At 56.4% G+C, this 16,632-nt stretch overlaps 4 protein-coding genes and 2 non-coding genes across 6 annotated transcripts; 1 reads left to right on the forward strand and 5 right to left on the reverse strand.

The window, feature by feature from the left end:
- Nucleotides 1-981: 981 nt before the first annotated feature.
- On the reverse strand, nucleotides 982-1,097 carry DCS_r16. The gene has a single exon (XR_005881875.1). It is a non-coding gene; the product is annotated as a 5S ribosomal RNA (ribosomal RNA).
- A 78-nt stretch (nucleotides 1,098-1,175) lies between these two features.
- DCS_r13 lies at nucleotides 1,176-1,291 on the reverse strand. The gene has a single exon (XR_005881872.1). It is a non-coding gene; the product is annotated as a 5S ribosomal RNA (ribosomal RNA).
- A 2,820-nt stretch (nucleotides 1,292-4,111) lies between these two features.
- Nucleotides 4,112-4,807, forward strand: DCS_00248 (uncharacterized protein; the record flags this gene model as incomplete). Its single annotated transcript, XM_040797587.1, has 1 exon — nucleotides 4,112-4,807. One exon carries the CDS (start codon nucleotides 4,112-4,114, stop codon nucleotides 4,805-4,807), a length of 696 nt encoding a protein of 231 aa, XP_040658470.1.
- Nucleotides 4,808-5,009: 202 nt separating this feature from the next.
- Nucleotides 5,010-6,457, reverse strand: DCS_00249 (kinetochore protein nuf2; the record flags this gene model as incomplete). Its single annotated transcript, XM_040797588.1, has 2 exons — nucleotides 5,010-5,126; nucleotides 5,186-6,457. The coding sequence occupies 2 exons, from the start codon at nucleotides 6,455-6,457 to the stop codon at nucleotides 5,010-5,012; spliced, it is 1,389 nt and encodes a 462-aa protein (XP_040658471.1).
- Nucleotides 6,458-7,463: 1,006 nt separating this feature from the next.
- DCS_00250 (uncharacterized protein) lies at nucleotides 7,464-8,194 on the reverse strand (the record flags this gene model as incomplete). The annotated part of the gene is made up of 2 exons (XM_040797589.1): nucleotides 7,464-7,662; nucleotides 7,932-8,194. 2 exons carry the CDS (start codon nucleotides 8,192-8,194, stop codon nucleotides 7,464-7,466), a joined length of 462 nt encoding a protein of 153 aa, XP_040658472.1.
- A 1,121-nt stretch (nucleotides 8,195-9,315) lies between these two features.
- On the reverse strand, nucleotides 9,316-11,505 carry DCS_00251 (uncharacterized protein; the record flags this gene model as incomplete). The annotated part of the gene is made up of 1 exon (XM_040797590.1): nucleotides 9,316-11,505. One exon carries the CDS (start codon nucleotides 11,503-11,505, stop codon nucleotides 9,316-9,318), a length of 2,190 nt encoding a protein of 729 aa, XP_040658473.1.
- Between the last annotated feature and the right edge of the window lie 5,127 nt (nucleotides 11,506-16,632).

The following is a 16,632-nucleotide window of genomic DNA, read 5'->3' on the forward strand; positions in this document are numbered from 1 at the left end:
CCGAGCCTTGGCTTGGATCGTGCACAAGGAGTGTTGGGTACCCAAGCCATTTTATGACTCACAAGAAGTGTGGGTAGATGGTGAATAGATTTGGATTTCTCGCAGGTGCATGGTCACTTGGACTCCAATCAATGGTTGCATGGACGCCTGCCTCCTCCCATCTTGCTCAGTGGGTTGCGATGCGTCCTGTGCGTGAATACTCATTCTATCGCGGACGAATCGGTTCCTGCGCTCTGGGCTTTTTGCTGTGCCTGGTTCTGCGGTTGATGGAGCTTACATGACTGATGCGACATGGTATCAGGACTACACTGAGAGAACAACAAACTCTTTTCATCAATAGAGAAAGGGATCGTCACGATCCCAAGACACCCTACACATCATGCTCCGTCAGGTTGCGCCCTGCCTGGCTGCTCTCTTTGCTTTCCACGATATTGTCTGACCGCCGCTGAAGAGCCAGATCCTGAGCCTTGGACGAGCATTGTTTTCTGCTGTCCTTGATCGCTCCTCCAACTTCTGACGGGATCTCATCTCGCTTGGTTCCTGCGATCGCTCCTTGCTTGTCGATGTGTTGCTGAAGGCTTTCGCCTTCCATGACGGCGTGCTGATGTTCCAAATGCGTAGCGTGGGAAGGATTGATGAGATCCTGCGAGTGGGAATGATGCTAAGCTCTGAGAACCTAATCATCCCGTTGCGCTGATATCTGCAAAAGTCGCCGTCTTTTGAGTCCTTTGAACGTCCGATCAAATCCAACTTTGCCGGAATTGGGCGCAAAGATCGCCTCCATCAATGGAGTATCGCGACTCCAGTTGTGGAGGCCCATAGCGCCAACAATCACCGATGTTCAACTGCCTCAAAGAGCTTGACGGGATCCAGCATATTCCACTGCCTATATAAGTAGTCTTATGTGCCTTACAGGGCTCGTATTCTAAATTAGGTCGTAACTTTCTTTAGTTATCATAAGATCAAAAACATCCAAAAAAAAACATACAACAGCCGGTGTTCGCTGATCGTCACCGACTCAACTACTAATCTGCCGGTCAGTGGCTTGACGTGCGGAGAGCAGACGGGATCCAGTATTATCCACTGCCTATGGTCGTATGTACTAGTTAAGGCTTGTATTCTGAATTAGGTCGTTACTTTCTTTAGTTGTCTTAGATAAAAAAACAGCCAAAAAAAACATACAACAGCCGGTGTTCGCTGATCGTCACCGACTCAACTACTAATCTGCCGGTCAGTGGCTTGACGTGTGGAGAGCAGACGGGATCCAGTATTTTCCACTGCCTATGGTCGTATGTACCAGTCTCAGTAATAAATCAAGCTTTATAGTCATCCCCGACCGTACACAATGAAAATAAAGCAAAAGGGTAAAAGAAATGGCGCAGACACGACTCCAAATGCCGGACTGCGAGTCATGCATGGCGAGAAGTTGCGGATTCTTGCTCCCTAGCCAACTTACAACACAGCTTAGAGGATTTCTTTGCTGTTCTAGACAGCCAAGCTTCTTGAGGGTGACAATATTACTGTTTGCCTCCTACGTATTTACTTGCGGCATCGATTCGCTTTTCTCAAAATGCTCGATATGGGACTTGCCGAGAATATAGTTGAAACGTAAAAAACCTCTCATGTCGCAACATGTCCAGCAAGTCTCGTTGTGCAGATGAGGTTGCGTGTGTGGGTTGCACAGCACTCTAACGCCCTCGTGTCCATCTGATGATGTCTGATGCTGTCGGCATGGAGCGTTGCAAAAACAAAGATGCCTAGGTGATGCATATTCCAGCACTGGATCGAGACCTAGTTTGCATTGTCCTAGGGCACACTGCGCTCCAGACTCGTAGTTGATGACGATACCTCTGCAGATCTTGCTGTCTGCAGCAAAGTAAACCAAAATACTCGAAACGCGTTCAAGCGGCGCCGAGGAGGAGGAAGGGCTCATAACTGCCGATGGCCAAAAGTCACGGAAAAGAGTGGTATTATACGGCTTGTTCCCAACTTCCGAGTAAGCTCCGACAACGGCAATGGGCAGGTTGTCTGGCTTATCGTGGATCAGTGTCGTGGGGCTTTCTATTGCCGCGTAGACGCCATGAATTCTGTCTCCAATAAAGACCTTGTCGTTCCCTGTGCTGAGCTGCAGGCCCGTTGGTACTTGGGTGCAATGAATTGGTGGCTAGAGAGACATACCAAGAAACTTTGTGATCTGGTGCAATCTCCAGCCCAATTTGGTACTAGGCGGCAGCAAAACCTTGTAATTTCGCTCGCTATGGGGACGTAAAGCCAAGAGACAATCGTCCGTTGCGTCGTAGGTAGCGACTCGAATGTACTCTGGGCAGACGGACGGTGGATTGTATGAGAATGTATGGCATAGAGTGAGCTTCCGGCCATGAAGAACGTTAAACCGGTACAGCGGCCGAGCTGGACTGTGCCGAGATGGCATCCGGTAGGTGGATTGAATGGATGGCAAAAGCAGAGCTCGGGAGGAGGTGGGCTTGGCGTATCCCAAATGCGAAATCCATTTACTTCTCCCTCGGGTAGGCGTAATCGGGCAAGACCGAGCTTCCTTATTATTAGTCGTCGCGCAATATATGATTCATCGAGACTCACTTGAAACTCAACGATGACGCCAGAAAAACACTCGGCTTCTTCAACCACGAATGCGTTGAAGTCGGATCCTAGACCGTTCCGCGGCAATGGCCGTCGCAGCCTCTCGATACGTTGTAGGCCTCGCCAGTCGAAAACCAGTCGAATAAAAGGGCCAACAGCGTCAACGCAATGATGCGCCTTGCCACCGCGAGACCATGACTCAATGTCGAGAAGGGGAACGGAAGGCTGCTTGCATTGCTCCAACGCCACCATCTCGCCTAGATCCAGGACGGCCGTACATTGTACGAGGGGGCATGGCGAGCAGAAATCCCAGATCATCGATTGAAGCTCCGGGGCCAACAATAACAGACGAGGTAGATCTTCCAACAGTCCTTTCGTGTTCCTGAAAGCGATGGAAGGTTCCAGATCAAGCGGGAGGGCGCCTTGCCAAGGGCTTTTCCAGGTTGCCGAAAGCCACAGCCATCGCAGCCCTTTCCCGGAAGTGGACCGAAAAATCCGCAGGCACTCGGTGTGAACGATGGCACTTTCTGGGGATGCATGGCAGTGTTGGCATTTGGGTAGACGGCAGAACTTCCATGGATAATCATGATTATTATCGCAATGCCCGGATTCGGGGAAGGTCGAGCTTCCGAAGGCAGCGAGCGAAACTAAAGCGTGATTTTCATCAACGATGCTTGTACCCGAATCTGGAAGAACGAAAACATGGCTCACATGCGTAGAAGGAATCACCAGGATGGAAGAGGAAGCCGCATGCGCCGCATCTAGAGTGCACACGTACGTGCTGGTTCTCGACCATGGTTTTGATGTGGGTGCCAGACGGAGGAGGTGACGTGCCCGCAGATTTGGGAATAATAGGCCCCTATATATTCCGACATGGACGCAGCGGGGTATGGATTGCTGCCACCAAGCACGGAGTACCAGATGTTGATTCAAGAATGGCGGCCGTACCAAAATACTATCAGTAGGTACCTCGTCATCGCTGAATGCATTGCTGCACCAACGAACGAATGCTGGAACAAATGCCGCCGTCATCGACTATCATCTCGACTTGCTTGGGCCTGCCTCTTCAATTTTGTGCTATATTATTTCCCCATTTCTTGCCGAGTACGTCCATTCGTGAGCATTGGTAGTTATTGTATCCTCTGAACGGAGCAGGCAGTGCAGAGTGCAAGTAATGCCGATCCGAAGTAGGTGTTCTCGTAGTACCAGCCGACTGTAGGTACGGCGCAGTTGCACAGCTATTTTCAATAAGCTAGAGTACACTTACAGCACTTGCAGTAATACTTACAGTACAGTACCAGCACGTACGGTGTGGTTTGAATCTACTGTAAGTAATACTGGAGTGCCCAAAACGCCCCCGCCCCCCCGATAGCTGATAGCTGCCTTGGGTACGCACTGTAAGTACTGTAACGACACCTTCGTCCCAAACCTCATCCCCAATCCCAAGCGTCCACGATCCATCATCCGACGCACTTGCGCAACACACTCCACCAGGCCGGAACTCCAGTGACCGATGAAGCGGCAGCCCGTAATACTGTCACCCTCCACACCATCTGAGCTTCTCGCCTACGTAATAGCGCACCACAGATGCCCGACGACGCTGCTCATCGGCTGGCCGAGGCAGCAGTTCCTCGAGGCGCTCATCCAAGACATCGTTCAGCAGCCACAGACTGAAAACGCGTCCATGCCTCCCCCATCCCAGCCTTCCCACCATGGTCTGCTCCATCCCCTCCTCCGGCCACCATCCCTCTTGCAGACGGCGGTCGCGCGTCACATCAGGCTCGCCTTCATCCCCTCGGTGGCCCACCTTCGTGCCTACATCGCCACCTTCGATCCATCCGACTCGGCCATCCCGCCGCCGCCGCCGTCAAGCAGTGGACCGGTCGCCGGCAGCCTAACCTCGGCGCCGCTGCTGCTCGTCTACGGCTTCCTCGAGCTTCACCGCGACGGCAGCCAGTGGTCTGCCCAGGGCCTGAACGCCTCCGCCGCCAGCTTCGTCGAGGTCGCCGCGAGGCACGACTTCCGGCCGACCATCGTGGAGCCGAGAAAGACGGACGGCGACGATGAGCTGCGCAGGACGATGGCGGAGACCATTCCCATCCTGACCGGGAGCCGTTTGCGGGACGACGGCACCTGGAGCGGTCACACGGTTCCGGTGGACCGAGTCCTTGCTCGCTGGTTCACGGCCGAAGAGGGCACGACCCGCTGACGATTCGACCGAGAAAATGACAAACGACCGCTGCGATGTCGTCATCCGTCGTCATTCGCAAAGCACGAATATATACACGCACATAATATACACACGAGGGAAGAATGAAAAGCAGCCCAAACGCCAAGCCTTGGTATCTCATCGGTGTACATCGCCCCATGACCGCCGTGGCAAACAGCACGACGCAAACGCAACAGAACGCTCAGGATATGGTTTGCTCCATCTCCGTAATGTACAGCTTGATGTGCGCCTCCATCTTGAGGTACTCGTCGTAGGCTGTGTGCACTTCGTGTTCGATCTTCTCCTTGAGATCAAGCATCTGCCGCGGATTAGCCGCCACGCAACCACGGCGCCGACCGGATCGGCCCATCGACTTACCTTTTTCTCCGTCTGCTCGATGCGCACCTTGCGGACTTCCATCTCCTTCATCTTGTCGGTGTGCTCTTCCGTCAGCTTCTTGTGCACGGCCCGCAGCTCGTGCATCTTCTCCTTGGCTTCCTGCGCCTTCTGGCTGCTGTGCTCTCGCAGCTTCTCCGTCCGCTCCGTCCACTTGGCGAGCTGGCGCTTCAGCATGGCCTCGGCCCTCTCGACCTCCCGCGCGCTGTTGCCCCTCTCGGAGAGGGCGTCGCGCTGCTTCGCGTTCTTGGCCATCTCCTCCTCCTCCTTGGCCAGCTCGGCGGCGATTTCGTCGAGGATTTTGATGCACGAGGCGACGTCGGAGCAGACGACGGTGAAGGAGTCGGCCGACGTCTGCAGCGCACGCGCCCGCCGGTCGAGCGCGTCGATGTGCGCCTTTTCGTTGTTGAGGATTTCCCGGAGCTCGGCGAGGTTGTCCTGGAGGGCCGACGGGCTCTGCAGCACGTACGGCCGAAGCTTGGCGCTCTCCTGCTTCAGCGTCACCATGTCCTGCGTCTTGCGCTCCAGCGTGTTGGTCAGCTCGCCCTTTCTCTGCTTCGCGTCCTCGAGGCGCATGGCCACGCGCTTCTGGTTCTCCCGAAGCTCGAGCAGGCGACTCTTGAGCTCCTCGTTCCGCGTCGTCTTCTCCCGCACGAGCGCCTCCATGGCCTTGCGGTTCCGCCTCATCTCCTTCAGGCGCGCCTCGTTGTCCTGGTTGTGGGTGTAGAGGGTCTCGATGCGCGACTTGGCCGACTCGGTCTTGTTGAAGTGCTCGTCGATGACGGCCGTCTGCGACTCGCGGAAGCGGACAAAGTTGATGAGGTAGCTGAAGATCTTGACGAGCCGCTCGTACGTCGGCTTGTAGAGGTCGTTGAAGCTGAAGTCGGTGATGCCGCACTCGGACAGCAGCCTCCGGAGCGACACGTAGAAGCCCATCAGATTGCGCGTGTCCGGCGGCACGACGTCGGCGAGCTCGCCGCAGACGTCCTCGGCGGCCGCCCTCATGGCCGGCTCGACCGTCTCCCGCGTCGCGTTGAGAAGGAGCTCGGCGAACCACTCGAAGATCTGCTGCACGTGCGCCGGGTTCGGCTTTTGAAGATCGGCGACGGTGAAGTTGATGCCGATGTCGGTGATGCAGCCAACGATTTCGCGGTCGGGGAGGCGCATGAACGCGTCGGCTTCCTCCTCTTTCTTGCGCGACCGGTTCTGCTGCTGCGAGCTCGGGATGATGCTCATTCGCGGATTGTAGGCCATCTTTGCCGTCGCGCGCGGTGGCTCGGTAGTCGATTGCGATGTGATGATGCTTCGCGACGCTGATGGTTCGTTCGATCTGGTAAATACCGACTGCGGGATGACTGACCGACCAGGACGCGTTGCTGTGGAAACACAACAATCTTGCGTCGCGGGGCATCACGTGACTGCACTCACTCACCGTTTCGACTCACATGATTGATATTACGTCATCTCCTTTGCTTCGAGCAGGTTCAAGTCCAGGTAATGAATGTTAATGGCAGATTGAGACTGGACATGATGCAATGCAATCGTACTAGATTTCACAAAAAATCACTCGTATTCCATCCGCGTCGCTCATTGTCACTGTTTACAAGAAGTGGCTTTATAACGGAGCCGTGTTGAACAAAGGCCACTTGGTCACTTTTCCATCCATCACGATATTATATTCCCTGCACCGCACGCGATGCGGAATGGTAGTTCTCATGACAAAGAATGGAAAGCTACAGCCAGCCATAAAATTAAACTATGTCTATTACAATTTCACTTGTATGGTTGAGGACTTGCAAACTTGCTCTCCCTCCTCTTGATGCTATCCAATCGTTGCGGTGCGGCAGCGGTACAGTCCAGGCGCGTATTCGCGTCTATCGAGCATTGCACGTGAAAATTGACAAAAATGCGCTGCGAGTGCATACAAGCACATAGACTGATTCGCACGATTGTAGGGGTATTCCAGTGTGATTATCGGGAGGGGAATGGAACTGGACGTTATGCGTGCAGCATTCATCCGACACATTTGGCGCAAGCCCTCGACTTCAGGGATCAGCTGGACTCGCCGTCGGACGGAAGAAGGGGTCCTCTGGGATAACGCAAGAGTAACGCGGGGTGTTTATCTGCATGGCCATAGAGGGGAGTGGATTTCGATTTGGCGCAATAGTGGCCAACGCAGATGCCACGCGTTCAAGGCGCCTCGCATGCAACCGAAACCCCTCTTCCCATCCAGCCCAAGGCCAAGTTGTCACACCGTCCGCTACGCAGCGAGCTTCTGTAGCGCTGCCAACAGTGCCGGAGGATTCGCGCCTACCACCTCATCCACCCTCTTGCCGTCTTTGAAGAAGAAAAACGTTGGCATCGCCCGGACGCCAAGAGCCTGCGTTACCGCTGGTACCTCGTCGACGTCGAACTTGACAAAGTGCACCCGATCCTTGAACTCGGCTTGGTCGGAGTATCTGCCACAGACCCGTCAGCTCAGCCTCTGATCCGCCTTTGCTCGCGAACCTCAAGCAAGGCATCCCTTTCGGTTTCATGGAGCCAGTGAGAGGTACTGGGGTGCATATGCGGCGACAATGGGGACAAGATCCTACTTGGAAAGTATCGGTGCGATGGTCTTGCAAGGCCCGCACCAGGCGGCAAAGCAATCGACGATGACGTTGGGGTTATTCGACACAGCCTTTTGAAACTCGTCCGAGCTAGCAGTACCTAGGTCAGCATATCTGACCTTGGGTAAATCTCAGCGCCACGCTCGCTTGCCTCTTGACGTCGTGAACGACCCTCCTCGTCGGCGAAAGGTGAAAGGCTCTCCTCGCTGGTGCTACGAGTCTCGCGCTGGGCCGAGATACCGACGCTGCTGGCCGCGAAAACCTCATCAGCGACATTTGAAATAGTCAAGCTGCCTGGGGGGGATGCGGGATGGTAAAGCTTGACCAACTGCTCTGTCGTGCATGAGTGGGCGAGTGACGAAAGAGAAGATCCGGAATACATGGGTCAGGTCGCAGGATTGTTGATGAGTAAGCGACCGACATATAAATAAGTACAACTCCAACGCCAAGCCGGCAAAAGAATTCATAGCACGTCTGTCATATTTTGGCATCTGGCCCAGCAAAGGCAACTACATCCATGTAATAGTACTGGTATTAATAGCAGATCATCATCAAGTGGACGGATGGTCATGAACACATCACATAGACGGTCCGCATTTTCTCCCATGTACGACGCTACATATCATGCCGTTCTGCTGAATACGTCATCATATTTGGCATTATGATGGATTATGGTGAAGCGATTTCCCGTCTCGTGCCAACCATCTAGTTCGTTTCTTCTTTTTTATCTCGCACCCGGCATGAAGCATCAAGTGTCTGTCTTCAAGTGGCGCATGCACGCTCGCTCAATGCTTGTCCTCCATTCCGTCCCCGTCTTGCTTCCGTCCAAGGGGTCGCAAGAGAGGAGGCATCGTTCGTGGAGCGGTCCATGAATGCGGCGAAAAGAAAGGTGCAATAGAAAATGAAACCAACAGGTACTCCGTACAAACAAAACAAACCCATCAGATTCTCCTCTCGGTTGGCGCCCGGGTATCATACGCAGTCCATGCCCATGTGTGAAAAAAAAGAAAAGAATGGTCAAGAATGGTCCTGAACCATGCCGACGGAAGTTGCAGACACGGTGTGTCGTGTCGGCTAGAAGCTGTCTCTTCGCCGAGCGAGTAAAAAATGGAACAAACCACGCCGTGCAGAGAGTTCCCAGCTGATCCCTACTATCGAGTCTTTGATATTATGTGCTTTTGCAAATGTTTTTTGTGATTTCTTTGGTGGTAGTGTTGCAAGGAAATGGTCGGTCAGAGAGCGACTTGGGTCAGTGAGGTGACGATGACATGACAAAGGAAAATCGATACGGTTAGTCGAGTAGACTATGTCGTGGGACTGGAAGCCGAAACACGTCGGCGTCGGGTCTGCTGGGAACTCTTCCTCCGGCTCGCTAGCTCATTAAGTCCCATGGCCGTCGAGGGACGATGGCAGCGGCACCATCTTCAACTCGGCTCAGTCCTGAGCTCGTTCCGGCATGGCTTTGCACGCCTTCGGCGGCGTGCTGACCATTTGCCAGCCAATCTACATGGCAGCTTCACCACACTCATCATCGGACTCGTCGTTCAGAAAGCCTTGGCGGCTGCGCATGGTTCCCCTGTCGTGCCGGTGAAATTGAATGACCTGCCGCTTGGCGCCGACGGCGCCCCAGTTGACGGTTCCGTCCTGCATCGGCTCGACGCGCATCAAGTCGTCTTCATCGCTGCTGACGTAGCACTCGCTGGACGGGTGGAGAACGGCCATGCCGCTCAGGCGTCGATAGTGGCCGTCGTCGGCCGTCATCATCATCTCTCCGTCCGAGCTGTTCGGTCGCGAACTGCTCAAAGGGAGCTCGTACGGCTTCGCGGCCATCATGTCACGGAAAGCGGATGCCCTACGGCTTCCAACACGTCCGGAGAGCCACGATCCCTCCGAGTCGATGGACGCGAGCGACATGGACTGCTGCCGGTTCGGCGACGGGGTACCAAACACTGCCTTTCCGGGAGAAGAGGTCCGGCGAGCGCCGTCGATGGCACGAGGCTTCGAGGGCACGTCCTCCCCCACCTCCTCGTGCGGGCCAACGAGCGTCCCGGGCGATTCCTTCTCCATCGTCTTGACTTCGGCGACCATGGGCAATCGCAGTTCCGGCTCGGGTGACTGCACGCGCGAGTCGGGCGGGGAAAGCGGGAAATCGGGGAGGTCTTCGCGGAAGCGGGAACGAGTCCGCTTCGGAGCGGCGGCAGCCTTGGCGGCGAGGTGGTGGCTTTGCCTGTCATCGCCCTGGAGTTTGGCCAACGCCTCGGCTTGGGCCTGGGCGGCGGTCTGAACCTCCTCGCGCGACGTGTTGGAAAAGGACGAACGACCGGAATTCCGCTTACTCTTGGCCCCCCAGCGGAAAAGGGAGGTGAAGGAGCGGCGGTTGGTCTTGCTGCTGCTCGCTGTCGAATTCTTCCGCGCGATTCCGTCGTCGGACGTGATTTTATCCGAGTCCAACGTCGACTTGGAATGCGTCGTCTTTGAAGGCAACAGGCCAGCGATGAAAGAGGTTCGCGACTGCGCCGAGGCCGCTTCCTCGGGTTTCGCCGGGCCTTGGGTGCGAATGATGGGGATCGGCTCCTCGGGCGCGGCTGCTTCCTCGAGGTCAATGCTGCTGGTTCGGTGAAAGGTTTGCAAGGGCGGGCTGGAGGCCGCATCGTCGGCGGTCGACGCGAGGGACTGTCGCTGCTTCGACGAGGTGACGACGGCCGAAGGAGGGTCGATGCCCAGACCGACGAGTTCCCGGCCCATGACGCCTCGTTCAAAGTTCTCGTACGGCCGCGTCGCCGACTCGGCGGCGGACTCGGCTCTCCGCGCGAGCTTCCTCTCGACCAGCTGCCGATCGACGGCGCGCTGCCTCTCTCGCCTTCGGTGATCTCGTTCCATCAGCTCCCTCAGGTCGCCGGGGCCGAGGTCGTCGGCGAGGTCGTCGATGCGTTTGCGCGAATGGGCCATCTCCTCGGTGCGAACGTCACGTTCGGCCAGCGCCTTTCGAAGCGAGTTGGACCGGTTGGGGTAGGAGAAGCGCCAGTGGGCGCCGTCGGTCGCCGTCGGGTTCGCGCACCGCAGCGTCGGTCTGGGGGCGAGGACGTCAAAGACGGAGACTCTGAAGGAGAGGGAGTCGGAGTCGGACGACATGCTCGACCGCGTGTGCGTCGAGTCGGGCGTCGGCAGGGAAAGGTTGGAGGGTAGGTTCCGGGACTGGCTGAAATCGGCCGTCATCCTCGCCCGCTTGCTGCTCTGCTTCGACAGGGTGGCGGGCGGCACGGCGTGGGGGAGGTGGGCACTCATGGCTTTGATCTCTGCTTCTCGGTCGACGTCGACTCTCCTTCTCTTGCTGCTCTTTCTTCGCGCCGGCGGCGAAGGTTTCTTGTGGTGCAGGGTTGGCGTTCGGTCCCATGCAAGTACGAGGGCGTCCTCGGGAGGTTGTGTCGGCGGTTGGGAGTCGGGACCGGCAGGTCGGTCGAGACGGATGATGGTTTCGACGCGGATGGAGTCGTTCCGACCGGGCGAGAAACTGTACCTCCGTCGGCGGCGACGCAGCTTCGCCCGCTCGCTTTTCTGCTTCGTCTTGTTCGAGGACGCTCTCGAGACGGCCGTGTCCAGCTGACTCCGCCGCGGCCCCTCGCAATCCGAAAGGGCATCACCGCTTCGGGAGCGCTTGCGTGCGCTCTTGCGCTGAAACAGCCACAAGGCCATGGTCGGCCGTCAGGTCACGGGTTGATCTTGGTCGCGAGTCGTGGCCGGGAGGATTCTGAGTAAAACCGGGGGGTTAGGCCGTTTGCGTGGTTGCATCGTCGTCGTGTGGGTGTCGGAAGGGTTGTGTCGGAAGATTATGCAACCGCGGCGGCGAGACGACGGCGCCGGCTCACGAACGGGTCAGGCCGAGTCAACGGGGGCGATGGTGCGATCCCGGGGCGTCAAGAGGAGGAGCGGGATCCGCGAAGCGCGTGCTATGGCGGCGTGCGGAGTGGTGACGATTGGCCGTCGAGAAATGCGGCGGCTGGCACGCAGCAGGTATGCGTTTGTGGTGGCAGACCGCGTCGGGCGGTGATGGGGTTTTGGAGGGTATCCGTAACGTGCCGCACACCCACCACAAAGGCGGCAGCGTGCAAGAATGCACTGGTAGGCGTAGCGTTGGGTGTGACGCTGGGCGCATCAAGTACGGGCAAAGAGTACTTTCCACTCACTCGCACGGCTCGAACGAGCGAACGAGGCCGGGTTGGAATGCGAAGGTTCGCACTCCAAGGACCCCAACGGTGTTTGCACAACCAAGTAATGTGGGCGAGAGAGATTTTCCAGCGCAGGCACAGTCAGGGCTGGGCACGGAAGCAATGAAATGAAGTGCCGGAAGGGCGATGGTAATTAATTATTGCGGGCTCAGAGGATGTGGGGGGGGTTCGTGAGAGCGCCGGCAAGCGTTGGGATGGGCGTGGCGCCATGGGCCGCTGAGCGATTCGTCGCCAGCCGGGACGGGGAGAGAGGGGGGGCGAGGATGCCATCGAAATAGGCGGCCATTCCGCCCGCCGCTAGTCCGTCTCGGGCTTGCTCGGCTACCATTTACAGCGACGGGAGTCACTGTCCCCTCCTTTTAGTGGCTCCCGTCGACTTGCTCGCAGGTAATAGCGCAGCGCCAATGGCGAGCGGGAAATACTTGGGGCACGTATCAGTTCCCGCCAGCTGGAGGCTATTACCCAGCATGTACATGTACGGTACCCTACCGCGCTGGTGGTGTGCTTGAGCACAAGTACTAACTAAGTACTAGTACTCTAAGTATTTCCACCGACACGTACAGAACTTACACTTACTACTCCGTACTTGCACCTACTTACTAGTACCTAGTACTTTACACCTGCAAATACTATACTTACACCTACAGTACAACAAAGTACTTACTTGCACTGTTCCTAAGCACACGTGTACACATATACAAGTACTTGTACTCCGTACCGTACGCCTACATGTATTCCACACACATGTAAGTAAGTACAGTAAGTAAGTACGGAGTTGGGCATCCAAGTCATTGGTACGGGTACGGAGTACGGCACGTCCTTGTACATGTACCAGTACTTCAATGGAACGGAGTACATGCTAATGCTGTAGTTCCAGTTCCCCATGGCACTTCCAGTCGTACCATCTGGACACCCCAACGTCGCCGGTCCTGGGCGGCTGGCCCGAGGTTTGGCATCTTCAGGGATCGCTTCGTCCGTGTCCATGATGGATATGCACGATGAAAAGGCCAGGAGATGACAGGGTGTCGAGCCAATACTTGCAACCATTGGATGCGCACCCGCACAACCCATGAGCCGTACTGCCACGACGACGAGCTACCGCTACAAGTCCTGGGTGTCTAAGTACTAGCAGCCAGAGCACATGGTACAGAGGTACAAGGCCACAAGTAGCAGTACCTGCGACGCTGGCGGGCGTCAACTGCGTGACTTGCGCTGCAGGTTCCTATTCGCAGGTGCGTTGATTCGTATCAGCAGAGAAAGTGTAGTCGGCCTAATTACCACGCGTACCAAAGTACTTGCATGTACTCCGTACAGTACACCTGTGCTCCGTACACCTGTACCCCGTACTCCGTGCTTGCCCTCAGTCTCCGGCACCTCCTCGCTCGTGCGGAGCCAATGAGGGAGGGTCAGCCATTCTCACTGACGCGTACAGGTTAACAGCGGCAACTCGCCATTGCTCCACCCTGATCGCGCTTGTCCCGTCCGAGCAGGCTAGCACCGCCTCCAACATCGCAATGCGAGACATTTCGATTCTCCTTCATTCAGCTCTGCCACACCGCAGCATCGACGGTCCCCGGTCCGGGTGGAGGATGGCCGCTGGGCCCGACGATGCCCTGCGCGATCCGTTGTGGAGCGAGCGGCACTGTCAAGGGATGGTGGCAGAGAATGCCGGCCAACCTTGCTTTTTCTCCCCGCATCAAGGGCCAATGCAACGTCCCAAGCGTGTCTTGAATAGAGTGCCAGCCAGTGCACATGTACTCCGTAGTACTCGGTGCGTGCTTGTACATGCTCACGTGTACAGTACGTGTATACTAGGTAGGTACTAGGTACCACCAACACCAGGCAAGCACTTGGTTTCGTTGCTGCGCTCTCGCCTGGCGTGCTCAGTAATACTCGTCGTCCAACAAGCAGCGTTCGGACTAGATACGGAAGAGCACACTCCGCAGATATGCTCGGTACTGTGCATGTGCTTGTCGTTCATGGTATTTGCTGTTCGTTTCTGCAGCTCCAGAATACTCTACGCTGTTCCTGCAGGTACCGTCATGGTAGGCAAGCAGACTTTCTGCTGTACCACAGAGGCGCCGACAGGTACGGGTGTGGCGATGAATAATAGTAGGTTGCCTCTAGTTGTGCTTGGTCGTAAGTACCTAGTAGTAAGCAATACATGGTGGCGGTGCGGAACCTAGTGCTAGGCTAGCACTCCGTGCCACATTCTACGTTAATTGTAGGTACTAGGTAATTAGGTACAGGTACCTAGTAGGCACTGTACTTACAGCTGGTAGGTGTACATGTACATGGACACCTGACACCAATACTGTATTCCTGGTAGCGGTAGAAGGGATGGATGCTTGGGGTCCGAAGCAGACGGAATGATGAGCAAGTACACCTACAGGCTACAGCACCCGCTTTGCAGGTCGGCAAGTACAGGGACTCGGCGCGCCCCGGAGCAGCGCAAACACGGCGTGTGCTGCTCCATCAACTTCCGCCTCGCACCAGTGGCATGTCCGTCCGCGTGAAATACCACTCATGGCAGCCGTTAACAGCGCATCGCGAGTCGATGGCTTGTCGGCGCCCCAAATGACATGCAACGTTCACCGCGTCGTCGCACAGGTCCGAGTCCTATGTATTTCATGCACCGCCCAACCTACCGTCGCCCAACCTTCCGTCGCTTCCTGTACGCGCATGCATTCGCCGGAGCCACGTCCTGCCCGTCGTTCGATTTCGTCGTCCCTCGTCCGTCAGGCATCAGAAGCTCGTCCCGTCGATAAGTCTCAGCGCGCCCTTGAGGAACAGCCGAGACTCGGGCAGCGCACCAGGTCGACCATCCCTCTGATTCAGATGCCGATGTCAAGAAACAAATGTCTCGAACCCCCTGCGGTGCCTCATGGACCCCATGCGCAGCTGGCGCACGTCCATCCTCCCGGCTACCAGCGGACCAGGTCGTCGATGGCACCCGAGCGCCCTCGTGTCACCGTTGCCGCCGGCCGCCTGGTCCTTCGTATCCGTCCGTCATCTCGGTTCCGCCCCCATGTGACGATGCTTTGTCGCACGAGCCCTGGCGGCTGCTCTGCGCTCTACCGCACGGCATGCCGCGTGAGCGCCGTGGCAAGCAAGCATCGTCGTACCGAGTCCAGGTCATGGCTTCGTGCCGGTTGCAGCGATCCATCGCCCGTAGCCCAGCAAGCATCTCGGCATGAAAGTCGGTTCGGGCCAACTCTCCATGCCGGGCAGCAGAGATGACGTACGACCTTGACCGTTGATGGGCTGCGTCGGCCACGGACGCTCACTGAGCTGCGAGAGGGCGCAAGCGGAGGGTGCAAGCGTCTGATGGCCCGGCGTCCCTGCGCACGGCTCCGATAGGGCCAGACGTAAGTAACATTTGCCATCACCTCCCGGTAGGCATGCACACGATGGCAATGATATGGTCAACCCACCTAGTAGTAATACCGTGTGCGGAGTACTGATTATTACCTTGGTAGTAATGCTGGACCACCACCACCGGCAAGTAAGTACATGTACGCGTACAGTAAATGCAATGGCTACTGCGTGCAAGTACAATGCACGCATGGTACGGCCCACAGTGCAAGCAGCAGCTGACCAAGTCATTGCCTTTATGCCTTATACCAGTAACTGTACGAGTGCTTGAACTCCGTCCCGAGCACACCTGTTCGCTCTACTTGGCAGCAGATGCGCACATACTAGGTATAAAGTACGAACCGGATGTGAAGAGCACAGCCTCCTTGGCCAAGCTGGTGGCGACCGCACCTCCAGCTCCGAGGCTTCGGTATGACGACAAACCCACCAGCTCAGCACAGCCTTTCTACCCACCGGCCTCTCTGCCTACCTGCCTATCCACTTCCCTGCCCTGGCCCCTATATCGACTCCGCCTCGGTGGCGAGGTTCGGCATTGAATCAGGTGGCCTGCGATTCCTGCTTGACCGTGTCGCAAACACTGCTCATCCGACTTGCCACGATGGTAATCCTGCCAGCAAGGCATCGACGTAGCCTAACTGAAGGTATGAGGGAGTGCCTGGAGCTTTTGCTCTATCAATGGGGGCCAGCAAGGCATCGCACACAACTCCTCCGGCAACTGGTCAGACTCTCGATATTCGTCTCCTTTCTCGATTGCAGTCGGTCAAACCAGGCCATCGTGATGTTGTTGTGATGTTTGTTTGGGAAGGGGCCCACGGCAGGCGATCCTCGCCGCAAGCGTCCATGGAGGCCACCGGGGGGGGAGGGGCAAAATCTCCTCGATGAATATAGAATGAATTAAACGGTTATGAGGCCATCACAACCGGAGTATTGCGGGTAATGATTGTTGACTCACAGGGACGTAGCCGAAAATTAGGTGTAGCCGGAGCGGGAGCGGTGAGTGCAGACAGTCGGCAGTTGCGCATTGCCCTATGCACCTTCCTTGCCACCATGGAAGCAATCACCTTCCTTGCCACCATGGAAGCAATCACTACTATGGAAGGCATGAAAAATTTTCATCGCTCCCTTCCCCCCTTTCTTCATTTAACCCATCAGTAACACATCATCGTCAACACCATCAGTGTCGAATTCGCATCTCACTTCCCATCTCATCATAGGTTCT

Source organism: Drechmeria coniospora, chromosome 01, assembly GCF_001625195.1.
Source record: "Drechmeria coniospora strain ARSEF 6962 chromosome 01, whole genome shotgun sequence".
NCBI lineage: Eukaryota > Fungi > Ascomycota > Sordariomycetes > Hypocreales > Ophiocordycipitaceae > Drechmeria > Drechmeria coniospora.